At 41.7% G+C, this 26,815-nt stretch overlaps 1 protein-coding gene across 3 annotated transcripts in view; it reads right to left on the bottom strand.

Annotated features, from left to right (window-relative positions):
* The window catches only part of fhod3b (formin homology 2 domain containing 3b), a 96,811-nt gene that overhangs the window by 59,411 nt on the left and 10,585 nt on the right, over positions 1 to 26,815 (bottom strand). For all 3 annotated transcript variants that reach the window (XM_028580181.1, XM_028580182.1, XM_028580183.1), the window contains exon 3: positions 23,645 to 23,709. In XM_028580181.1, coding sequence (XP_028435982.1) covers positions 23,645 to 23,709 — 65 coding nt within the window. The remainder of the gene's footprint in view (positions 1 to 23,644; positions 23,710 to 26,815) is intronic.

Below are 26,815 nucleotides of genomic sequence, written 5' to 3'. Positions count from 1 at the left end.
AACAACTAATTATCAGCTCAAGCCGTGGTAAAGTCAATATTCTGAACCACAAACCACCACTTACTGTTCTACTCTATTGTAGTCAGATAGACTTGTGTTGAATCTGAATATACAGTATATTACAACATATTGTCCAATGGCAAAAAAAAGTCATCTTTTTCATCATCTTTTTGAACTATGACTTATTCTTTTATGGTGGAAACACAGTAAAATATAGAAACATGATTTGTAAATGAACAAAGGTCAAAATGATCTTCTCACTTTGAACTATGAACCGAATATATCACCAATATATTAACAATTAACAACCTATCAGCATCTGGTACCGATTCAACCTCAGCACATAAATGAGAAAAAAAGCTGGTAATGTTTTCCCACTGGAGGAGCAGGTCCATGCCACTGGCTTTCCGCTTCAAACAGTGACCTCTGACTCCCTGATATCAACAGCTCCTAGAGACGGGCTGCCTCATCAAGAGCTAATTGTCTCCTTTAAGAAAATACACTATGTTTGAGGATCCACAGGGGGAAGCCCACCCCACCCCCCTCTAGCTCAGTGCAACAGTAAGTCCTTTGTTACCATCATGTCAGCCAGCTCTTGGCCTCCCACATCTTATTCTCAACACTTTAAAGGATTGATTGAAATAGCTTTGATTGAAACAGCCAGAGACTGCCAGGATTGTAGTTCTGCAGTCTGACTTTGTGATTTGGTGTACAACTTAGAGGAGATAATCTAATTTTAATACGAGCCCAATGTGTTCTGCAGCCACCGAACTGCAGCATCATGTCATGTCATCATGTCTGATTTAGAAACAATTCACGTGTTAAGAATAGCATATATACAAAGGTCACAGACTTAAAATCTGATCTGAAACTGGAGAAGCATCAGGAGCATTCCTCAGACTGCTGGGTTTGAATTTGAGAGACTTATTCTGGAAGGCTGCCCTGCATGCATGTGTCACCTCTTTCAATGTAGTCTGAATGCAATCAACATGAAGGTTGTAGACATGCATTATATTAAAACTTCATTTCTAACACACTGTGCATTGAATACCCTACCATATCTCCATGGTTAACCCTTGACCTGGGTAATTAGTTTTTTTACCCTTTCATCCTAATGTTAACACAGCTACTTGAAGCCACAAAATGTCTCTACATCTTAGACTTTCCCTGAAACAAGCGTTTACATAAATATAAAGAAAACTGTCTCCCCTGCTGTCCATGTCAAAATGTGTATACTTGCAGCAGAGTGAACACTTTGTGTTTGCATTGCGGGAGAGTAAGTCTGTACTTAGCATGTTGTTTTTAGCTAGTCTTAATGTCTTCCATGTCTGGGCCCATTTGTCTCTGGGCTGACTGGGCCACATCAGTGGGGAATGAGGAGGAGAAAAGTAAAGTCTGCATGTGTGTGATGTGTGTGACAGCTGCAGGCCTGGTTCACATGGCCACTGGTCCACTCTGCCACACCAGCCAACAAACCCTCAACTGTAATTAGTTAACATTATTAAAAAACATAACTTTACTATTTGAGTAAAGAAAGACAGCAAAGATAGGAGTAGGCTGGAAGTGCTCACTGGAGTTTGAGGTGATCCATGTCAGTGTGTTTGACACTGAGGTCAGGCTGAGTCCTCCACTGTTTATCCAAACTGCCAAGCAGAGAGCTGGTACAGGTGATTGACCCCTGGACCTTAAACTCTTCATTTTGGGTTGTATGGTAAGGAGAGTTGAGCATGTGAGAACTCTTCCTTCTTCTATGTTTACTGATACTGGGAGATAAATCAGAAAACCTTTCAATAAATGTATAGTTGTTAGTAGGTAAGTAGTTATAATGCAGATTTATTGTATTTAACACACTAACCTTATCTAAAAGTATTGTGTGTTTGAAAAAAAAAAAACATCCATCCATTTCTTTTTATATTTGCTCATCTTGTTCAAGGTTGAAGTGGGCTGGAGCCTATCCCAGAATGCACTGGGTGAAAAGCAGTAAAACAGCCTGAACAGGTGGTTAGTCCATATCTAACACAGACAGAGAAACACAGTTACATTCACATTCACACCTGTGAGTAGTTTAGAGTTTCCCCATTCTACTGACTCATATTCCTGCTCCTAGAGGAGATCCACAAAAGAAAAAACAACAGGGAGACCATGCACACTCTAAAGAGAAATGCACCGGTCAGACTTGGTTGGGATCAATCCCTGTACGTTTTTTGCTGTAAGTCAAAAGTGCTGATGCCATGTTCTCATTACAGAAGCTGCTAATTACGATTTATTTTGTAAATACTAATAGGTAAATGTTTAAAACAACTGGGAATTTTGTGTTATCAAGAAAGCCCTGATTCTGTAAATAGGACATAAGAAATACAGTACCAGTCAAAAGTTTGAACACGCTTTCCCGTTCAAGTGAATGAGAAAGCGTGTCTAAACTTTTGACTGGTACTGTATATGAACATTGATACCTCACATAAGCCAAAGTCCAGTGTACAGGGATCTAAACTCAAATGTATTGCCTTTTTTCAGATATTTTTTTACCTAAAGTACCTCACATGCTCAACTCTCCTTACCATACAACCCTAGATAAGTACCGCCTACTGCAGCAGTCTTTCTGTACATAACATGGATGGAAATCACCAACTTGGGTTGTTTGATTAGGTCAACACTTTTATTTTATAACCATCGGAATCTTTTCAATCATACCCTCCATTCAATATGATGTAACCACTAACCACTGAGCCATGGCGCCAACCCCTGAAAAGCCAAAAACAGCAAATAGAAAGACATCCTGCCACTATGAACTAAAATGGGGAGTCCAGCCAATTTGTCCGTCCTGTCACATTGATGTGCATGCCCAGTACAGCAAAACACCAGAAAATGTGACAATGACAGGGAAAATAAGAATATAATAATTAAAGAATAAAGATATATATTTGTTTGACAAGATTATACTGTTTATAAGAACATCCAACAGAGATCAAGAGAAAATTACAGCCTCGTGTATTCTTCAGTGCATGGAAAGATACCAAATATGTCCACAACAGCAATTTGTGACCACAACAGTATAACAAACAATAAAATGAGTTTAAAAAAATACTAACATCATATTCCTTACATCTTACTGACATGTTCAAAACCCCAAACAACAGCAATAAACTTTCAAGGAGCTACATGTGAATTCACTTTGTGTGAATACAACTGTTGGAGGCTGTACTGGTTGCCAAAACCGGCCATTGTAGCAGACAGTTCTTTGCTACAGAGATGCAAACATGTTTGTTTGCTGGCAGTTATTTGTTTGTTTTTCAAAATGTTATCTCTCGATAATAAATAATCTCTCACTTATATTTGCATTGTTTAAGGGATTAGATATTTGAAATCAGATTTTTTTATTGCTGGGTGTGGAGTCTGAGTGTGTGTCCCATCGTCTCCCCTCCGGAGACCGTAAACTTTTCCAAACAGCTGTATTAGTTCATATGACTGAAGCAAGAATAAAAGGTCTCTTATAATACTGTGAGCCATGGGACATAATCATCTGATTCTGCTGACCCATATTTTTGTGCTGTTGCATTGTTTTGTCCCTAAAGTGAAATGCAGGGGTAGGGGATTTATTTTCTGTGTCTTCATTTGTTCACATCTGTCCATCACAAACTAAAACCTTAGACACCAATGATTTGATTTTGAAGGGGAATTCATCATCACTGCAGTGCTACAAATACAAATATAAATAACACATTTGTGGCCGGCTAGCCTAGAGGTGGACTGCATCATCCCTAGGTGACGACATGTTCACTTTGACCTTGTGTTTTTGCTGTAGTCAAGGTGATGACCTGATAATGTGAGTAACTAGAATCGCAACATGGAAGGATGTTACCTTTGAAGAAACTAAATTACAGTTATAAAGTTCTCCGTGAACCATCACCTTATCGTGGTGGAGAGGTTTGTGTGTCTCTGTGAACCTGAGGGCTGTGTTGTCTGGAGCTTTGTGCTCCTGGTAGGGTCTCCCAAGGCAAAGTGGTCTCAGGTGAGGGGCCAGACAAAGAATGGTTCAAAACCCGAATGCAAAAGCTAAGCAGAGATGGAGTGACCCTGCCGGAGGAAGCCCGGGCCCCCGCCTGGAGCCAGGCCCAGACGGCGGGCTCGTCGGCGAGCGCCTGGTGGCGGGTTTGCCACGGAGCCCGGCCGGGCACAGCCCGAACAAGCTACGTGGCAACTCCCTCTCCATCCCATGGGCCCACCACCTGTGGGAGGAACCGTTGGGGTCGGGTGCGATGCCACATGGGTGGCAGTGAAGGTCAGGGGCCTCGACGGACCAGACCCGGGCGGCAGACGCTGGCTCTGGGGACGTGGAACGTCACCTCTCTGTGGGGAAGGAGCCGGAACTGGTGCGGGAGGTGGAGCGCTACCGGTTAGATCTGGTGGGGCTTACCTCTACGCACAGTCTTGGTTCTGGAACCATACTCCTGGATAGGGGTGGACTCTTTTCTTCTCCGGAGTTGCCCAGGGTGTGAGGCGCCGGGCGGGTGTGGGGATACTCACAAGCCCCGGCTGAGCGCCCGCTGTGTTGGAGTTTACCCCGTGGACGAGAGGGTCGCCTCCCCACGCCTGCGGGTTGTGGGGGAAAACTCTGACTGTTGTTTGTGCATATGCACCAAACAGGAGTTCGGAGTATTCAGCCTTCTTGGAGACCTTGACTGGAGTCCTGCATGGGGCTCCAGTGGGGGACTCCATTGTTGTGTTGGGGGACTTCAACGCACACGTGGGCAATGATGGAGACACCTGGAGAGGCGTGATTGGGAGGAACGGCCTCCCTGATCTAAACCAGAGTGGGTGTTTGTTGTTGGACTTCTGTGCTAGTCATGGATTGTCTATAACGAACACCATGTTCGAACATAGGGATGCTCATAAGTGTACCTGGTACCAGAGCACCCTAGGCCGAAGGTCAATGATCGATTTCATAATCGTTTCATCTGATCTGAGGCCGTATGTCTTCACACTCGGGTGAAGAGAGGGGCAGAGCTGTCAACCGATCACCATCTGGTGATGAGTTGGGTCAGAGGGTGGGGGAAGACTCTGGACAGACCTGGTAAGCCCAAACGTGTTCCCAAATTGGGAACGTCTGGAGGAGGCCCCTGTCCAACAGACTTTCAACTCACACCTCCGGCGGAGCTTTTCGTGCATCCCTGTGGAGGCTGGGGGCATTGAACCCGAGTGGACAATGTTCAAAGTTTCCATTGCTGAAGCTGCGGCGAGGAGCTGTGGTCTTAGGGTCTTAGGTGCCTCAAGGGGCGGTAACCCACGAACACCGTGGTGGACACCGGTGGTCAGGGAAGCCGTCCGACTGAAGAAGGAGTCTTTCCGGGATATGTTATCCCGGAGGACTCCGGAGGCAGTTGCAGAGTACCGAAGGACCCGAAGGGCTGCAGCCTCTGCCGTGAAAGAGGCAAAGCAGCGGGTGTGGGAGAAGTTTGGAGAAGACATGGAGAAGGACTTTCGGTCGGCACCAAAGTGCTTCTGGAAAACTGTTCGCCACCTCAGGAGGGGGAAGGGGAACCATCCAAGCTGTGTACAGTAAGGATGGGACACTGTTGACCTCAACTGAGGAGGTAATAGGGCGGTGGAAGGAGCACTTTGAGGAACTCCTGAATCCGACTAATACGCCCTCTATGTTAGAGGCAGAGCTGGAGGATAATGGGGATTGTCGCCGATTTCCCAGGCGGAAGTCACTGATGTAGTCAAACAACTACACAGTGGCAAAGCCCCGGGATTGATGAGATCCGTCCAGAAATGCTCAAGGCTCTGGGTGTGGAGGGGCTGTCCTGGTTGACACGCCTTTTCAACATTGCGTGGAAGTCTGGGACGGTGCCAAAGGAGTGGCAGACTGGGGTGGTGGTTCCCCTTTTTAAAAAGGGGACCAGAGGGGTGTGTGCCAATTATAGGGGTATCACACTTCTCAGCCTCCCTGGTAAAGTCTACTCCAAGGTGCTGGAAAGGAGGGTTCGGCCAATAGTCGAACCTCGGGTTGAGGAGGAACAATGCGGATTCCGTCCTGGTCGTGGAACAACGGACCAGCTCTTCACTCTCGCAAGGATCCTGGAGGGAGCCTGGGAGTATGCCCAACCGGTCTACATGTGTTTTGTGGATTTGGAGAAGGCGTATGACCGGGTCCCCGGGAGATACTGTGGGAGGTGCTGCGGGAGTATGGGGTGAGGGGGTCTCTTCTCAGGGCCATCCAATCTCTGTACAACCAAAGCGAGAGCTGTGTCCGGGTTCTCGGTAGTAAGTCGGACTCGTTTCAGGTGAGGGTTGGCCTCCGCCAGGGCTGCGCTTTGTCACCAATCCTGTTTGTAGTATTTATGGACAGGATATCGAGGCGTAGTCGGGGTGGGGAGGGGTTGCAGTTTGGTGGGCTGGGGATCTCATCGCTGCTCTTTGCAGATGATGTGGTCCTGATGGCATCATCGGCCTGCGACCTTCAGCACTCACTGGATCGGTTCGCAACCGAGTGTGAAGCGGTTGGGATGAGGATCAGCACCTCTAAATCTGAGGCCATGGTTCTCAGCAGGAAACCGATGGAATGCCTTCTCCAGGTAGGGAATGATTCCTTACCCCAAGTGAAGGAGTTCAAGTACCTTGGGGTTGTGTTCGCGAGTGAGGGGACAATGGAGCGGGAGATTGGTCGGAGAATCGGGCGCGCAGCGGGTGCGGTATTGCATTCAATCTATCGCACCGTTGTGACGAAAAAGAGAGCTTAGCCAGAAGGCAAAGCTCTCGATCTACCGGGTCAGTTTTCGCCCTACCCTCACCTATGGTCATGAAGGCTGGGTCATGACCGAAAGAACGAGATCCAGGGTACAAGCGGCTGAAATGGGTTTCCTCAGGAGGGTGGCTGGCGTCTCCCTTAGAGATAGGGTGAGAAGCTCAGTCATCCGTGAGGAGCTCGGAGTAGAGCCGCTGCTCCTTTGCGTCGAAAGGAGCCAGTTGAGGTGGTTCGGGCATCTGGTAAGGATGCCCCTGGGCGCCCCCTAGGGAGGTGTTCCAGGCACGCCCAGCTGGGAGGAGGCCTCGGGAAGACCCAGGACTAGGTGGAGGGATTATATCTCCAACCTGGCCTGGGAACGCCTCGATCCCCAGTCGGAGCTGGTTAATGTTGCTCGGGAAAGGGAAGTTTGGGGTCCCCTGCTGGAACTGCTCCCCCCGCGACCCGACACCGGATAAGCGGACGAAGATGGATGGAGTTATAAAGGTAGCTACAAAGGATAGTCACATGTTGAATGCCAATTACCAGTGTGTGTCAGCAAGAGGTTTGACAATCAGCACTTTAATATGTGAGTTTTCAAAGGAACTTAACCAGGCACCAGAGAGGTGCGTCCAATACGCATTTAAAATCAATCACCAATCTTCTAAAAATAAAAAATACTGATGTGATGAGTCAAAAATGTAAGCAGCCTCAGTCAGAGATATAGAGATAACAATTTAATAGTATAGTTGCTTAAAAGTCTAAAATGGGCTGTCATAGACATTGCAAAGATGAAATTCACAGCTGTGCTGCCATTTGGAAATCACTTACTGTAGGTCTGTATCCAAGGTTAGCATGCAATGACATATACTCTGGCACCACAGAATACTGGAAAAAGTAATATGGTGTGATAAGTCATTTTCCCCCTTTCTCTATGTGTAGCCTGGTGTATCTGTAGCCATCTCATGCCAAGCATTAGGTCTGTTGCTAGCTCTGCATGGCAGTGTAACACCAAGAAATTTGAAGCGTTTTTACAGGACCAGGTGCAAATTTTGATGCATTGTTCCCTCAGTGAGTTAAGAGATAGCAAAGCCCCCCATTCACACAGCTAAACAAATTCAAGAGTGGTTTCAAGAACACCAGGGTGAATTCCAACACCTTCACAGTCAAAACTCCTCATACACATGACTCTGTACTTGTATTACAGCATTCCTTGGAGAATTGAGGATGTTAGAAAGGCCAAAATGGGCTCCAGTCTTTCTGAGGTAATCAATATGGTTGTTTTTGTTCTCTGTCTGTTGTATCAGTGTAGAAAACATTTAAAACATGCCTGTTTAGAGAGACAGATTTTTTAAATCGAACAAATAAGTGAAATAAAATCATGGGTTCTTAAAAAAGTTGGATAAAAAAATCAAAGACATACACAGAGGCATGTGAACATACAAAATGAAAGAGGTCCCAACTGCTTTTCCCTGCTCTACTCTTTTTCTGAGCTTTACCAAGAGTGACTAAAATTCCTTAGACATCCTGTAAAGCCATCAACCTGATTTCCCCCCATGTCGCAATTTAATGGGTGGTGGAATACTGAAGCATATCACATCCAGGCACTGAGAAAACAATACCTCACTCAACTCATGAATAGCAGTGTAAGCAACTCTGCACTACACCTTGGCAAAACTATGTGAGACAAATGCTATATTACATAAAACTAAATAAAATAAAAAAGTAAGATTTAAGCGGTAATATGAGGTCCTACACTGTAGAGCAATGGATTGGAGGAATTAATAAGCAATTATTCCATGACATCACAGCTCCTCCATTTGTATACTATAAATGGGATTGCACAACTCTTCGTGATCTATTATTGGTTGAATTACTCACTAAACTTAGAGCATGCTTCGAAACTAATCAGTTGGAAAGAGCTGATACAGTTGGAGCATGCTCTGTATGTGAGAGGAAAGTGAGACCTGTCTACACTTAGAATATATCTGGGTTAGATCAAAAAATAAATTAGCACCGTTGAAAACACTCTTAATGAGTCACGAGCTGAGCAGTTAAAACAGACCGGGTTACGCTAAATATAATCACAAGCACAAGCGATAAAAATACAGTATGTTGCATTAGACATATGTGGCACACGGCAAGTGATGAAGTCTCCAAACAACAATCTCCCCCTGTTGATGCTCAGCTCTACCCTTAAAGGCAAATACTATAACAAATGACAAAGCCCCTCTGTTAATATTCAGGTCACTCTTTCATGACAACTCTTTATCTATCTGAGAATATCTGCTGTATTATGAGCACAGCTGATGTGTGATATTTTAGTCACGCAAGCAGATCAAGTGACACAGAGCGCTTGGTCTGGTGATGATAAGAATAATAGTCACATTTAATTGCGTACATCTCGCATTTCAAATAATTCCTCCAGGAAAGGATGAAACCATTAAAGGACAGTGCTGCAAATAAATTAAGGGTTTTATATATATATATATATATATATATATATATATATATATTTTTTAAATGCTCAAATTAAACATACAGTATAACATTTCAAGTTAGCTAATCCCAGAGGAAACAAAATTGAATACATTTGAGGTTTTATACTAAGAAATTGGGCTTCACTTTTGGCAGCTAATTTGGCATTTGTTAGTATTTTGTATTAACTACATGATAAATTATAAACTTATAACTTGTCATAGTAACTTTAAAAACATGTGTTCCTATTCCCATTTGTGAATGGAGAGCAGAATCGGTATATGAGGTGTCTGAGTAAAGAATGTTAGATTGCTACACAGATCTGTGCCTATGACATGAAAAGTTATGTAATATCTTATATATGTGTAGTGAAGACCACAATACAATATTCAGGTATGTTGTGCCTGGGGTAGAAACTGATAGCAGTCACTTGAGAAATAAACATAGAACAAAGTGTATTAAACAGTCTACTATGGTTTACTTAATTATACAATGTCCTTTCATCTGCTTCCAAATAGGATGCACAGCCAGCTCGAGTTCAAAAAGTATGAAATTGTGTAAAAATAATGAGATAAACTCTTGCATCAAAAGAAAACAGTAGATCTGATGAGAAGCTGTCCCTGCCTGAAAGCCTTATGAATGTTCCATTATACCAGATACCTTCTGTTTGCCAAGTCAGGAAATGGCCATGCTGTTTTGATGAGACAAACATCCATAGAAATTCAGCATTTCTGCAGGGTGCTAATTTGTCACGCCCCGCCACAACATGCACAATGTATAGGAGGCCATCCAATCTCCTGCTGGCCCTTGGGGGTCATTATGAAGAGAAAAATCACAGCAATATAGACAGGGGGAATGAGATGGATTCCTGCATTAAGTGGATGAGGCCCTCCTCACTACAAGACTTGGGTTACACTACAGCCTACTACACATATGGAGCTCTTTGTTCCACATTCCCTCAGCTTTTTTATGACAAAAAAAACATAACTGTTTCAGCAAAAAGCAGTGTCTAATCTTGGACCATTTCATTGGACCATGTAGCTGTCAGTATCAGAGAGTGCTCATCATGTCCTGATGTCCAACGGTCTTCGTTGTTTGTGTTGTTCCAAAAAAAATGTCAATGAACTGCAACACTGATCAGTTTTCCTCAGCCATATAACCAGGCAGGAAACGTTTCCTGTCTGCTACAACAGTATAGATGGTCCTTTAATATCTTCTACTGGTTTCTTCAACTCATCTTCATTCTAGTGTAGCACAATGTCTCCATCTGTCCTTAGTAATAGTGAGCCCAGGATGTCTAGCTGACACTGGACTCCATGCTCCTGGGTTTTTGTGGACTCAACACTTTCCAAAGATAACACGGGCCAAAGATTTCCACTCACGGGCAGGCTGAGGCCCTGCTGAGGCAGCCTGCCTGATGGGGAACAGACGAAAAAGAGCTGGCTCAAGACATCCACTAAGATCCATAGCACTGTCTTCAAGGTCTATAGTTAGTTACTATGGATGAGAGAAACAGGGACCAGCCTTGTGAGAAGAGTGTGTTCTCTAAATGCACTCAGAGGATAGAGAAACAGACACAGGATGATCAGCTGCCAAAGGTGAAGAATATTGATGTCATCAAATACAAAAAGGCAAACAACCTTTCCTGACTATGACTCTTTACTAATTGCTCCTGTTCCCCAATAACTACCTGTTTCGTGTAGATGTACATGTCTGTGATATATTGTCCCTTTTTTGTTATTCGGAGGTAAATTGAGATTTCCAGGAAAGACTTGTGCCTCTGAAAGGGCCGGCCTGGTGGTGTGCACAGTCATACACCACATGACGTCTTAGCAGGGGAACATTCCTCCATGTCTTTTTCTCTCCCTCTAAAACCATCTTTCTCGATTTAGAAACGGGGGGCACGAAAAGTGGTTACACACAAAAATATGGGGCAGCGGATTAATGCAAAATAAGCCATAAGAAAACCTGACATATGTGAAATGTCCCAGACTGGGAATGAAATATCATTTCTCCTATTCAGGAACTTTTCTTCTGTGTTCCAATGACAAATAAAATGAGAAAATGGTTGAAAGTTGTACTATTGCCAAACATTACCATTACCTAACAGAATCTCTCTAAGAGGAGAAGGTATCTACAGTAGGTCCAAAAGGTAATGTCTTGGAAGGAATTTAAGGCAACGCATGCCAAACACTCTCTTTAAAATATTTTCTTTCCAATTCTGCCTTTGTAAACACCAAAGAGGAAGGCAGAGGACTGAAATGATGTTATGGCTTGAGTATTCAATGTAGCTTACAGAAGCTGGGATTGTGTCTTTTCTCCATAAATCATTTAATGGTGACGGGAGGTGGTCCTCTAGTCACTCAGCCCGCCCCCGCCGGCTGACCTCAGGGGTGACAGCTTCCCTCAAATGTCAACCCAAACAAAAAAGGGGTGCAGCCAGCTCCCATAGTAGAAGCTATTGAGGTCAAAAAGGCCTGTGCCAAACCAGCCCCTTCATCCTGTAGCATTTACAGGATCAGCATCCTAGAACACAGTCATCAAAGACAGAGAGAGACTGTATGTGTGTGTGTGTGTGTGTGTGTGTGTGTGTGAGAGAGAGAGAGAGAGAGAGAGAGAGAGAGAGAGAAAGAGAAAGAGAAAGAGAAAGAGAAAGAGAGAGAGAGACAGAGACATGACCTCAATGGTCCGTTATATGTGTGCAACTCATGTGTGAGCTGTGTGGAGGGGTCTCCAGGTGGCCCAGAGGGTTGGACAGGGTTAACTCCATTTGACCCTGGCTCTATGCTGTCAGAAGTAGGAGATCTACCCTTAGCTTGTCAAGGAAACCAGGACAATGTGGCATGTCTCTCATGTAAGACAGTACCTGAAAAGAGCTGAAATTGTCCCTTTTATGTGTCTTTTTATTATGCAAACATACATCAGGAAAACTCTTTGTTAGGAAATGGCTGTGCATCAAGAACACTCCTCTGATTCTGTAAGTATTAAATGTCAAAATGGCAATATGTAGTCATGCCCAAATTATTTGTTTTCTAAACTCTTATCTTTGTATTCCAAGTTTAAATAAAATACCAGTTGTATATGTTCCAATAAAGTGAAATGATAGTGTATGTCTCAGGACAAGCCTCGGCAGAAGTACATGTCTGATTGGCAGGTTGAGCATTAACACTTCCTCTAAATGCTGAGACACAAACGTCTCAGATGGCAGCACACGGCAGGCTGGGGGCCTCCTGTAGTGTCATTTTAGGTAGTCGTGGAGTTCCAGCAGCTTGCAACAGCTGACTGTTGGGAGTTAGAGGTCAAAGTCTAATTTTACTGATCAGTATGAAGTGAAGGAGAATTTCTTACATTGCTGTGTTCAGACATCCAGGTGAGGACTAATGACAAGTTTTGACATTGAGGTTTGTGGATGTATAAGATGCTTCTTTGAATATAAAAACTTATATATTTGTTCCAGAGAGGATGACAAAACAGGAGATTACTGCATGTACACAGACTGGCTGAAGGTACCTTACGACTGTGAGGAAAATAAAGTTACTGTATTGTAACTCTTTTTTACTGCGCTACAGTGTATAGTCTCCCTCAATGGGCACTAAACAACATGTATAACCAAAAAGCATGAACGCTTGCCCCAACAATAGAATCATTTATAACAGATACAACATGCAGTAGTATACTCACTGGCACACTTTTATTTTAGTGTGTACTACAAATGTATTCTGCACTGTATGAGAGTTTGTCTGTTATGACCATTAGGATAAATATGGGATTGGTTGTAAAAATCTGCCTAGCACCATAAACATTTCCATTAATCATTTATGTGGCTGAAATCTAGCTGGTTGAATCAAAATTTGATAAATGTGTTTGTGTAATGTGTTGGACCTCTCTTGCCTGTGACAGGGTCTCATAGGGACAAGACTGTTGACTTCAGATACGTAGACAGCAATGTTGAGTCAGTTACAAAATGTTGGGCTAGACAGAGCACATCACCCACTGTATGCTAAAACATAATGAAGTTTTATTAAGTTCACATGCCTAAAGATCCATCAGTTTTTGTGTGTTGTGACTGAATAATAAGTAATAATAAGGCTGAATAATCAAGGTTAAGTACCCTTTTGTGTGGAACAAGGTTACAAGTGCCATAAATGTGTAAATGTCTCACATTGTCAGCTGTGTTGCAACAGACACTGACCTGACACTGATCATCCCCTCTGACTTGTAGATCCTGACTTCAGTTTTCAAGTAAACACTGAACCTAGCGGTCTGATGTTTCTCTACACGGATGAACAAAAGAAATCATACTCTTACTTCCTCCATGACTTCCTTCCAACACAGCTGCTCCTGTTGCCTGCCATAGTAGGCTGTGCTCAGCTGCAGGAGGGGAAAGTTAGGGGGAGTCTGGGGCTAATATGTGGTTCATGATGACACATAAGATTGCATTCTTTGCATGAAGTTGCCAAACTAAAACTAACATTATTGTATTCATAAAGTGCAACAAAAATGCCTCGCCATCTTTGCCACATAAGGTCACCAGTGGTCTATCAATGGCATAAAGTCGATGAATGGATTCTGCACTCCCTGCTAACCTGACGTGCCAGATTTTTGTTAACAAAATCATCTGTGTCGCCATCATTGGAAACTGTTTGAAAAAGGTACTTTAAAAAAAAAATACTTGCGCACTTTAAAAAAAAAATATATATATATACTTGCCAGGTTATTGGATGAACCATGTGTCTATCACGTCTGTTGTTTTGGATGAATAGTCACATCCATCACACACACCTAAACCATGCCCATAGCTGACAGTGGCTCCTCACCTGATGCTGATTGGTTCGGTCCGCTGCTGTTTGAAAACAAACGCGTTACTTGAAGCCTGATAAGATGGATTTTTCTGTAATATGTGATCCTTTGATTCTCGCGAGATCTTGTGATTTGGGATAATCCAGCTGCCATGCAGGGTTAACTCCCTGCCTCTCTTGAGGGGGGAAGTAAAAAACTACTAATGTTCATTACCTATACCAACACAGATCCAGCCTCATGTTTAATGATTCCCAGCAGACACTCTGGATCTGATACTGTCCCTTGTTTTCCAAAATGTCATACTGGATTTAGGTCTTTGGGTGATAGAACCACTCATCCTGCAGTATGTTCCTTTTTATTTCACTGGTGCAGGTTTCAGTTGAGTTTTTATGTTTTATATTAGCTTGTTAGACTTTTTGGATTGCATTATATTTCAAGTTAGTCCCGTTTACTCCCTAACCCCCACCTCTGAAAAAAAGAAAAGAAGATAATATAATGGAAAAAAGAACAATGCAATGCATTTTATTGAACAGATGTTTGTATATGGTGTCCACCTCCTGTATTTAGTATTTGTGTGTGTGTGAACAGCGAATTCTGAATGAAACCCTATACGGCCTCTCTTAGCTTTGTGTTGAACCTCGCTAATACAAAAGGCATTCATCGCAGAACAGTCACTGATGTCATAGAATTCTGAGGTCCAGACACTGGGAGAGATTCAAACATTTTTCACATTTCCAAACACAGAGATTAAAGGCTTATTCACAGGCTTTTATCTTATAAACAAGAGGTCTAAGCAAAACATTTTAGGGCTTTGCGTGTTCAATGATCCTTAAGTGACCACCGAGAAAACCCCCATACAACACATATGAATAGATCTGAATGGATCACAACAATGTCTGACATATTCACTGAAAGATGAGACTTAACTTTACACAGCTTTAACCACAACAATGATGTAAACATGGCTCGCTTTCCTCACAACTTCAGGACACATCACTTATGGTTTATACCAATAGAGATTTTCACTCCTCTTTATAATCCAGACTAAGCAAAAGCAGACAATGTTTCTTTTAGGCTCACCACGGAGTAAGATTGGGTAAGCTGTTTGTTCAAATGTAATTAGTACTGAATTTATGTATTTTTTTCCTTGTTGAATTTAAGAACATTTTAAACGAGCAAATGTCCTCATGTCCATCAACACTATTAGTCCTAAAAACTCCCTTAATTCATGTGTTCATATGCTTGACACTAGTGTTTTGCATTTGTAAGACACTTCACTACTATGCGCAACATGCAATTCAGACAGACACCCCTCTTGTAACCTGCAGTTCAGATAGAGCCATCCCTACTGCCCGACATGCCTGAACCGATTAAGTAGGCTCTTGGCCGACATTCACACAAGGCAATGAGGCCTCTTCTCTTCTTTCTCTATCTACTGTATGGCGCTTTTCTTCTGCTTCAAAAAATGTAACAAAGGTTGTCCAATCTTCTCCTGCTACGGCCACTCTGAGTGGTCCCCTTCAGAGCCATGGGTGGGCTGCAAGAGGAGATTCTCCTGGTGCTTGAGCTCTTTATTTCAACTGGGCTCTCCAATCAGCCAACCATGTCTGGGATGGAGGTGAGAGGATTGAGTATTTCAGCTTCAGTCTGGGCGGCCTTAATCAAAAGCCAAGTTAGAACACTGTGGTTACTTTTGTCATTTTGATTGCTTAAAATGTACTTCAAGTTTGATGAAAATGCGGTTTAATTGCCTCGCTATAGACAGCATGCTCCTTTGTGATCTAATATATGTAAAATATGTATTCCTTAAATTCTCCTTCCTGTTTCATCAGTATCAACTGCATCACAAGCTCTATTTTTTTTTCATTTTACAGAATTTTTGAATCCCTTCCACACTAAAAGTGAACAGAAATTAAATGAATGCCTTGTTGTGAAGTTGACAGTGCAAAGGGTATCCTGTTTCATTAAATATACAATATAAATAGTACTTATCCCACTTCTTCCCTGGACTTGAGCTTACATCAGCTCTAAAAATAACAACCATAGTTGCTCCTTGGTCTTGAACATGTTTGAAGCTGATTGAAAGAAACAGATACCTGATGACCTAGCTAATATTTACAATGGCTCACAATATGGTCTACAATATCCATAATCATTCCACAGCTGTGTATCATGCCTCCCCCCGTGGGTGGTTACACTGTTGTGAACCAGAACACGACTGGACGGCTCTCAAATCATTAACACATCACCACAAAATGCCACATACTTTCTACCTTTGCCAAATGGCTCTTGATGAATATGCCTGAAGTTTCTGTTGGTCCTCAGCCAGTCACCACAACACAACACAATGTGAAACATGGGAAGGCACAGGTGTCCAAGAGCTACAGCACAGAGTAGAGTCATGGAGAAAGATTTTAAAAAAGGACATTGGTAATCTGTCTAACGCCATAATTTGAAGCAGCTACTGTTTACATGATAAAATAGAAACATAGAATCTGCAAGGTTCCTCTGACTACATCATCACATTCGGCCAGGGCATGAAAAGCTGGCAAGTCAGAGGATGCAGACGCAGAATGAGGTGTAAGACAAGGGGATACCACTGTCCCCTTGTCTTTCAGTTAGTTAAAAAGACAGAGCAAAGAGAGCATGGCAGCTACCACAATTGTGACAGACTCTCCACACCAAAACAATGATATGAAAAAAATCTCTCCACCAGTTTCAAGAATGTGTACAAGAGTCGAGTGTCCAATTTACACACTGTAAAAACAAAGCTGTGCAAAAATGACACATTCCCCTAAGTAGGTCATGTCAATCGTTATTTTTCCAGCTGATGTCAGCTTAAATACTAAATCGATCCCAGTGCATGAATGTAACAAAAAATCCAATAAATCCTCCCTCAAAGCAAAACAGCAATGGTAAATGATTCAGAGCTAGCCAGCTGTAGCAACACTACTTGATCCAAGGTAAGAGAAGAAATAACAACGCTGTTTCATAGAACATTGAATGAGTGACAGACAGTTACTGTAACGACAAAAGAAAAAAATCAAGTGTTTTGGTTCTCTTAAGCATTTCTCATATTCTCCTGATAGATGCAGAGAGGGAAAGAGACGTTTCCTTACAAAGACATCAAAGTGGAAGGAAAGAAAAGGAGCCTGCATGACATGTAAGGGAGGATGTGAGATGGAATTCCATGGCATACTAGGATTTGGCTGAAGGCCAGTGGGGTACTGCGTTAAAGGTTAGTTTTTTTTTTCTTGTCAATAGTGGCACTCAAATGCCCATATAGTATAACCACAAACTCCAAAGTCAAATATGACAAAATTATGAATTACGCACTGTCTGAACTCTGCTAAAAGTTTAGAGATAGATGACAGTGGTGACATATAGACATATTGTATAGAGGCACATTTAGCAGAGCGTAACAGGCATACAACACAGAATAAAATGACCAGAGTAGCAGGTGAAATGTGATTGGCTACCAAGCTAAATTAATTAAATCTAAGAGGAAACCTTTTTGCTCAAAATCAAATAAAATCTGGTTTAGAGCTGAAACGATTAGACAACAAAGTGCTTATTTGATAACGAACATAACATAACAATTATTTTTGGAACATAAAAATGGTTGATTTTGACTTTGTTTAATGTAAGAGTACCTGAATGTTTCACTATTTACTGAAATTTGAAAGACCAAACAATTAATCAGGATTTATCAGGAAAACAATCTTTAGATTAATTGATAATAAAAATAACTGTTAATTGCAGCCCTAAGCTAGTAATATTAAACATAATGGCATTTAAATCTGTCAGTACTGCATACAACCAATGAGTTAAATGAAAACAACTTCATATGTGTTTTCCCAGTCTGCTCCTCTTCATTCTCCCTCCATTAAGGATACAGAGAGAGGGCAAACACTGGCTGTGCAGAGGCACCTCAAACATCAGCTCTTACAGAGACCCCTGTGAAAATATACTATAAACAATTCTCTGCAGACATCAAATAAATGTTGGTTTGAGCAAAAACAAACACAGATTCCTTCCAAATTGTCCTTCATTGAGCAGGCAGCTGTTTAAAGTATGTGGCTACTGAGGTTACACACCTGTCCACTTCAACAAGGACTGCTTCAGTCTCACAGCAGTGGTAAACCCCAGAGTGCTCTAGTTCACATGGCATCCACTCTCAGCGGTCCAACTCATATGTCATTATGTGCCACTTTGAAAAACTATATTTTGTTATGAGTTGACTGTAAAATGAATTAAAACCAATTTTAAACCAATCATTGCATTTTTTCTGACAGGAGTTTGGCTAGTTGTCAGCAGTGAATGGAGAAGAATAGAAAAGACAGACTATCATTATTTACTGCACTAAAACTCAATAATGAGGCCATACAGTAGGACCCCTATCCACAGGAATACAGTTTTGTCCCCTAGTCAGGCCACACACTTCTCTCTCTACCCTGTTAAAACAGCAAGAAAAAAATACTCCCCTATTGGATGAAAACGTAGACAGCTCTCTTCTCTTTTGGACGGGTGAGGAGCAGCGCTGAGGGGCCTTTCAACTGGAACCAGATGGCTTTTTAATATGTGCATGCCTTTGCAGGAGTGTGTGCATGTGATGTGAGCATATGAGTGTGCTTATACGAATTAATGTCACAGGAGTCTACAACCTTGTACAGTATGTGAAGCAAATCTGCAAAAAGAGCCAACAATTAGCTCTAATCCAACCAAAAAATGGAAAAAGTTGCATTTTAGTTGAGAGGGCACAGGGAAAAAATGAGGGGAAACATAGTCCTTTATGGTTGCCCATAAATAAAGTATTAACCTAAACTACGTTGTTATCTCTCTGCATGGGGTTGTTGGGCTCACATCCAAACAGAGAGTATATAAAAACAGAGCGAGGGAAAGTGTGAGGTGAGGGATAACATCAAACCTTCCACTGATCTAGTTTGGCTATCAGCTGTGCAAGACAAAAAAAGCAAGACCCACTGCACTCCACTTCCATCCTGAGATGTTTGCTGCCTCAGATTTCTCCTCTTTGGCACGGTGTTGTTTAGGTTGGCCTCCTGGGTTGACTCTAAGTCCATGATCCCATTTTGGGGTCTCGTTATGTGAAGTCAAAAGAGGCCATTTGATCTTCCTTTGTGTCTCATGGGTGCCACGTGATTTGAATGTTTTTAATTATTCCCCGCTTGCTTGGCACTCTCCAGTCATAAAAACATAACTAGATATTTGAATTATTGCTTTATTTTGACCCAAAAGTGTGGTGCTGTACTGAGGATCCTCAGCATTTGTTCTAATCCGAAGGTGCATTGTGACAGAGCTATAATACAGTTACTAATAACCAGATAAAAATGTCAAATAAATGTAATAATAGAATTTTCACATTTTCCCAGAATAAATTTTACCTGACGCAGAGCTGGATATGAGCCATAACCTTGAGTTACTCTTTGCTTTTTCAAAATGATAGCAAGTATTTCAAGCTGATCTTCTTTTTAATAGGCAGGTTAACTACTGGAATTGTTTTTTAATGTCTATTCACAAAACTGCAGATGGCTTAGTACAGATCTGGCAGAGTGTGTGGAAAGGCAAACACTGTGGTTGGGAGCACCACGATAACCCACAGGTGATTGTCAAGTGAAGTCAATGTGCTGACACCACCCCCCCCCCACACACACACACACACACACACACACACAGATTCAGTAGACACATATACATAATTATACACTAATTAGATAAACAAACATTGAAAAGCCCACACTTAACAGTGTACATTTCCATGCAACTACGTTGTTAGCTGCCAGGAACTCATCCTCCAACACGGTTTGCAGAGGGATAATCGTAGAGAATTTACTGCTCATCGTCTTCCATCTTAACAACCACAGAGTTTTCAGTTGTCAACCTGAAGATCAAAACTACCAATTTGAAAAAATTATAGCGCAAAAATGAAACGCAAGTCAACAGCGGTCACAATGAATCATGTGCTGAGCCCAGATTATAAGAGGTTGTAAAATACAAGGCAGATAATCCACTAAGAATGTGTCACCTCTTATTACAGCTGTCACTTCTCAGCTGAGATCAGTGTGTTGAGAGATGAACCTGCTCTTAAAGGGGAACACCAACTAATTTCAGATTTCAAATATTTGATTTTTCACATTTGTGAATAATAACTACTAGCTGTAAACAAAAAAAATAAGTTTGTACCACCCGCTAATCTGTGATTGATGAAGAGCTGGCTCTATATAAAATAATTTATTTGACTGTGACAGAGTTCAAGATGATTTTCTGCACATCAAGGCGATTTTTCTGGATTGCAGTTGATAGATCTGTTACATCAAACGTTAGTCTAGAAATTCATAAATGTCATTAATCGCCAGAGGAGCAGCATCTGAATGAACATTTGCATGAACTCAAGAAAAGCTTGTTTAGAGTCTTTACTTTGCAAAAGCTGCTGATGATTACAAAACATATGTGACATTTGTTAATTCTTAACTTGGTATCCCCATTTAAACACCCAGCAGCCCATACTATAGTCTCTCTCCCTGTCTTTATATTCTCCATATACCATCACATCACGGCAACTCGGGCAGCCTCAGAAAACAAAGTGGCACATAAAAAGAGGACCTACTTCATTGTATTTGCAGACAACACTAAAATAAGCACAGGATTGCTTTAATCAGACCCTCGCTACCACATCTAGTCCACCGACAACAATAACAGCCCAGCAATTTAAACAGGCTGTGGCCAATGCTAACACGCAGAGAGGGATGAGTTGAGTTTATTTTCCAAATCCCAGGCTGGTCAAACAAATATAAACAAAGATCACCACTTACTGGTCATCTTATAACAAAAACTCATCCATTCAAAAGTAAATTCAAAGTTTTTTCTCCACGAAAGAACTGATGCATATATCAAGTACTGTTTAACTTACAGACAAATATCCAAGGAGCTTCCATGAATACCATGAATCTACATGCTGCAGAACACCCTTGGATAAATATTTGTATCGTGCCTGATGGGCACGTTTCGTATAAAGAGCCTGGACTGCTTCACTGTGTGACAAAAACAAATCTCTGTGCCAGAGGTAGATCGTAAAAAGCAGTTTAATAAACCATTAGCTCTTTGGGTGAGCACTTTCCTTCCTTTACTGACTCTGATGCTTAGATTTCCGCCTGGTCCACGCAGAACCATATGTATGTGGCAGCTAATGACTATGATTAGGGAAGCCTGGATTAGGTCTTGCTGTGGTTTATGACACATGCAATGCAACATACACACATACACAAAGATTGAAAGCTATCCCTGTGATTTGACATTTGGAGAAACTCAAAAAGCAGACAACATAAACAAAGTTCTTAATTAAAACTAAAAATACATGCTATGGGTTTTCCACATAATAGTTTGACAAGACACAGATTACATACATGATTGTAACCAACTCATCACTCATGTTAATGAAGGGGGGAGGGGGGGGTAAACAAAATATCTTGACAACGTGGGTGTGCAAATTTAGCATTCAATATTACTGTAAGTGAGGATACATTTAAAATGTGACACTAAACAAATCACATCCAAACAGCACTGGTGATGTTTGATATAAGTATCCTTTGACCTAAAGCTACTGTAACACAAGAGTGGTGCTATTAGTTCAAGTTCGTCAGACTTAAACAAAAGGAGCATTTCTAAAGGATTTCCAGAGATTTTGAAAATCAAAAAGCCACTATGATGCCTATATACATTTTGTGCTGGCTATTCTCCAAAGCTGATTAATTGTAACAGCTTTTTTTTCATTGCATAACATCTTTTATTATTAAAAGCAAAAGAGTATGGCCAACAAAAAAAGAATCACTAACAATGAGGGGGCATCTCTTTGGGGGCCATTTTGGCCTTTATAAACTGACAGCAGGGGAATGCTCAATCCCTTAATACAGAGCAAGTGCACAGTTTAAAGAATACAGTGCCATTTGTCTTTGGAAGACTAAGGAATTATCTCCTGTGTGGAGCGGGAAAATCACCCAGTAATTCTGCACTCAGGGGCTGCGAGGTAAGCCCTCTAGTCAGATAAAATTAGGATCAAATGTCTGGACAAGTTAACAGTAACAGTGACCACCTCGCCTAGAGGAAATAAATCAGCTAGCCACGTGGGCAGTCACTGAGGGAGACTAGAGGAGGGCAACAGGTGGCTGTCAACTTAGAGAGAAAGAGGGTCATCATCCACTTAGAGAAAAGCAGCACGTCTGTCTGCCACTCCCCAGGCTCCGCTAAGCTAAGCCAAGCACCAGCAGGAGGAGAGAATAAGGTGAAGCCAGTTCAGAGTAGTGTTGAAAAGGTTCAGCCATGTTCAGCACGTTACCTGTAAATCAGGCAAAGACTGGAAATGTTTTTTAGGTATCCATTGTTATAAAACCAGGGAGCATCTCTCCACAATTATCAAAGTTTGAAAAGACAGCATATTAAATATATGATAGGTTTACTGTATCAGTTACATAATTATAGTGGCAAGAGCATCAAAGAGAAATCCTCTTTGTAATCAACATGTGCAAGCTAGACCTGATCAAGAACAAGCTAAAGCTGTCTTTCTCATTTCTCTTGTATGTCTCACCAATAATTTAATGAGCTATCAAACATGACAGAACGATCTCAGTAAAAGATCAGCTGGAGTTTCCAAACCTTTCCATTGCGCGTCACGCATCAGCAGGTCAAATAAATAATCAGAGACGACTATCAGAGATAGTTCTCAGATCATAGTGACTTCATTCAAATGAGAAATGTCTGGTCCTTTGGTTTACTTCTACTGCAATAGTGAGATACGGCCAATTTTAAAATCTGACAATTTACAGCCTAATAGCTTTTCCAGGCAGTGGGTTATTTTTACACTTGAAGCCTATGGAGGAGGCACTGTGTGTGTTTGTGTAAGAATGTGTGCTCCTCCACGTTCTGCTACTGACAACCATAGCGTTATTTTCTAACAAACCCTACAAGTCACTGGAAAATAACTTTACAAGGGCTTGGGTATTAAGTTCTTAAATTATACATACATTAAACAAAGTGACAAAACAATTATCACCTATTTATCAGTTAGGCTGCATGTCAGAAAGATGTGGGACAGGGAACTTCAGCCAAAACTTGACAGAGTACTGTACATTGTAGTTAGAAAAAGCTTAGGCAGTTATCATCCTTAGTTTAATAAAAACCCAATCTCTGATAAGCACGTTGTGTGTGTGTGTGTGTGTTCACACGCATCCCACACGCATGCATGTCTGCATATGTTTTCACTCAGCTCTTTGTGCTGGTTCCCTCACATTACTCAAAGACACTAGGAGGTTGAATAAAACAAAGTGACAGAACACAGTAAGTCCAAAAACTATATTATTACTAAATATTTTCAGGCTGTGTTCCGTGCCAGTGGTCTGTTTCTTAGAGTGTTATTGAAATGCTGTTAATTCTCGCTCAAATTAAGATTCTAGGCTATTTCCCAAAACTGCCACTGTGCAAGTTAAACAGGGACCTCAATAAAGTAATCCACTGGTAATAGAGGTAATTAAAGCTCATACCTCACTGGTGATATAGACGGAGACAGACAAATTGGCAATCATAAAGTGAGATGTGACAAATGTACAGTTTGGATTACAGTTAATTACTCACCAATGCAGGCATGAACTCTGACGGACAGCTGTGTTCGAAGAATAACGCTGTGTTTCTTGCCTCTTCTGATAAGAAAAAAGACAAATGGAGAGAAAGAGAAATGTTACTGGACATTAAGCCATGTATGATTATTTAAATATGCGTGCGTGTGTGTGTGTGTGTGGGGGGGGGGGGTGGTAGACATGCAACTGTATCAAGATATAAAAGCTGAATGTCTCTCTGAATCTGAGGCAGCCATCAAAATGCCAGAGACAGGCAAGTGCTGACAAGAATATATATCTGAATAGCTACTGTGCAAAGGCGCAAAATGACGACAAATTATATCGTTCAGTCCTATTCAAACCGTTCTATATTTGCAGATTGAACACAAGAGGGAACAGGTCGCGGAACAGAACAGGGGAAAGGTCTCTATAGGTGAAGATGAAGGATGGGAGCAGCTAAGAGGTCAACTCCTCCTCCCAGTGTTAATGGAGATATGCCAAGACCCTATCACCATCCTGTCGACAACAATGCACCCCAATTCTATTCAACTGTGAAAGTGAATGTGAGAGCAGAGTAGTTTGTAGGAACATTTGGCAATTTAGAAGTCCACACTCTAATTTCTTTACAAAATTTGATATACAATTTGCCTTTTTAAAGTATAAGGCTGCCATTAGTCTATGTTTATCTTAGTGGAGACAAATCCCATGAGTCCATCTCTCAACATTTTCCTACTTCCCTACCCTGTCTGTGGCAGCCAGCCTCAAGCTCAATTGATACTACTAAAGATGCAAATCTTTAAAAATTAGTCACAGATATAATTTATTTAAAAAAAGCTCACACATTTGCTTAAACAGTTGGGCATGTGGTTTTAACCAATGTTACTCTGACAGGATTAAACAGTTAATTTCTGGTGACAGCCGTGGATTATAATATTTGCAGCGTTAGTGGGTATTTATGTCAGTGGGACAGTCTATGTGTGATTGACTCAAAATAAACTACACTGCTCAAATGTCATTGTAAAATAGTTTTTTTTAGTTTTTGGACAATAATGACAGAAATAACATATATCAGGCTTACACTGCACGTTCAGTACTTGACGATAATTGAAGATAATTGAAGATAAGAAAAAATACAGAATATGACCAGCCTTACACTTTAGGTGTTTTTCAGTCAGTCATAATTAAACATGTTTGCCTGTTTGCATCCCAAATGTGAATAAACCTATAACAACATAAGAAGAAGATAATGACACAGATCTAGTTGTAGTGTCGTCTCATTTCATTTGACAGAGAAAGGACTTCAATCAAGAGGATTTCACTCTCATATTTTGAATTCTGGTGGTTGGGGCCACCCTTTTGTTTACATTTTGGATCACATAGTGTGCCTTTAACCTCCCTCCTAGCTAAAGAAGCCTCAAACAAACCCAGTAGACACAACTGTGGACAAGAGCATAGCAGGTAGAGTTGCGCGACAACCCCCCTTCTAATTCGGCTCTCTGACAAATAGGCTTTTATCCTGCATGCACAAAGGCTGTGTGATTGTTCAGGCTGGCTCAGTGCCAGCAACAGACTGTTACTCTTAGTGACAATCAGGCAGCCGTGGGTCTGACACAGAAGGTAAAGCCTATCAGCACAGAAGGCAGATCATACTGCTGCCTCACCATAAACAAGCAGCATAACTGCACAACTGCTCCAGACAGATATCTTTCCTGCCCCGACCAGTCAGTGGGAGACTGTACTGACATGCACACCAGCAGATTAGGGGAAATCTGTATATGCTATCTATTTATCAAATATAATATCCACCAACAAGCGGAGGTGACACAGGAGCAACATCTGTCAACATGGACCTTCACTGGTGAGATGAGACGGCAAATAGGAACTTAATCCTCTGTGATGCTGTTGAGGCAAATGGGTAACCAGAGCCATTTTGTCACGAAAGTCTGCTTTGTCTCTGCTTGGCTGCAACAGTATCCCTGTGCTTAACCAAGACCTGAGGCTACATAGGCCAACATGCTCATTATCAAATTAAACAAATGTGCATGGAATATATAAGTGAGGTTTTCAGAACCCCTAACCAATTAAAAAATTAAAATTTAGACACTCCCACAGACAGTGCTGCGGGCCTGTAAAGGGTGGAGCCCAAAGTTACAGAAAAATGATAACTATAAAGAGCCAGATAACAAATTGGCTACATGTTGGGATATAATACCCACTGGATTCCCTAGTCCTCTTTTGGACTTGTGTGTATTCCTCTGTGCCAGAATGTTCTGGTTTCTTCCAGTGGTGGTACTGTATAATCAACTTAAGCCAAGCTCCTATTAAATCTGATTCATCATGCTTCTGAAATACCTTTGTTGCTACCATTTGAATAACCATGACTATTTTTAATAATCTCATAAAAAGAATAAACTTGACCATTACCCAAAACAATTACTTCTTACTTATGTCTTACCTCCCGACCATTACCCAAAGCAATTGGTCTTTTTACTTAAAACCATAAAGGTGTTATTCATCATTCTCACTTTGCCTATCAAATGTTGCAAACAGGAATGCAGCTGTGAGAATGCAACAACTTTCCTGCAAGTTCTATACCTCACATTATTTTCTTCTCTATTTGTCTCCATTCTCCCATCCCTGCTCTGTTGTACAGCACCCTCATAAAGCTCTGTCTTAATCCTAATATCCATAGCAGCAGCAACTGGACCAGTGGATACCTGCCAGTCAATTCTCTCTGGCTTTATCTAAGGGAGCATTACTGGCACTGTTTATAAAAAAACACAAAATGTGTACCCACATAAGGTGTACACATACACATAGTTGGAATACAGTAAAGCCAGTTCCTCTCCTCGAAGACCAATTAATGCCAGACAAGAAGGCCCCACGGAGATCTACTGACTCAGCACTTTCTTGGTGAACACCCCTGCTTGAGAGACTCCTGCATCAGTGTCTACAGAGGGACCCGCAGAGCCTGAGTGAGCCATGGGGGTTAAGGAGGCTGAAGAATCAGGCAGAGAGACAGAGCTCATTTCCATCAGAGGAGGCCGCTTTACTAACCATTGACCAAGTCTCACACACTCAAGACACACAACCACATACACTCTGAACAATTACCAAGCTGTTCTATTCTGTTAATAATACCCGTTAACTGCTCTGCAAACGCAGAAGGGGCAACTGGTGTTTCATTTCC

Source organism: Perca flavescens, chromosome 6, assembly GCF_004354835.1.
Source record: "Perca flavescens isolate YP-PL-M2 chromosome 6, PFLA_1.0, whole genome shotgun sequence".
In the NCBI taxonomy this organism is placed as follows: domain Eukaryota; kingdom Metazoa; phylum Chordata; class Actinopteri; order Perciformes; family Percidae; genus Perca; species Perca flavescens.
Note: the sequence above shows the minus strand (reverse complement) of the source record. Positions and strands in the feature narration are given on the sequence as shown.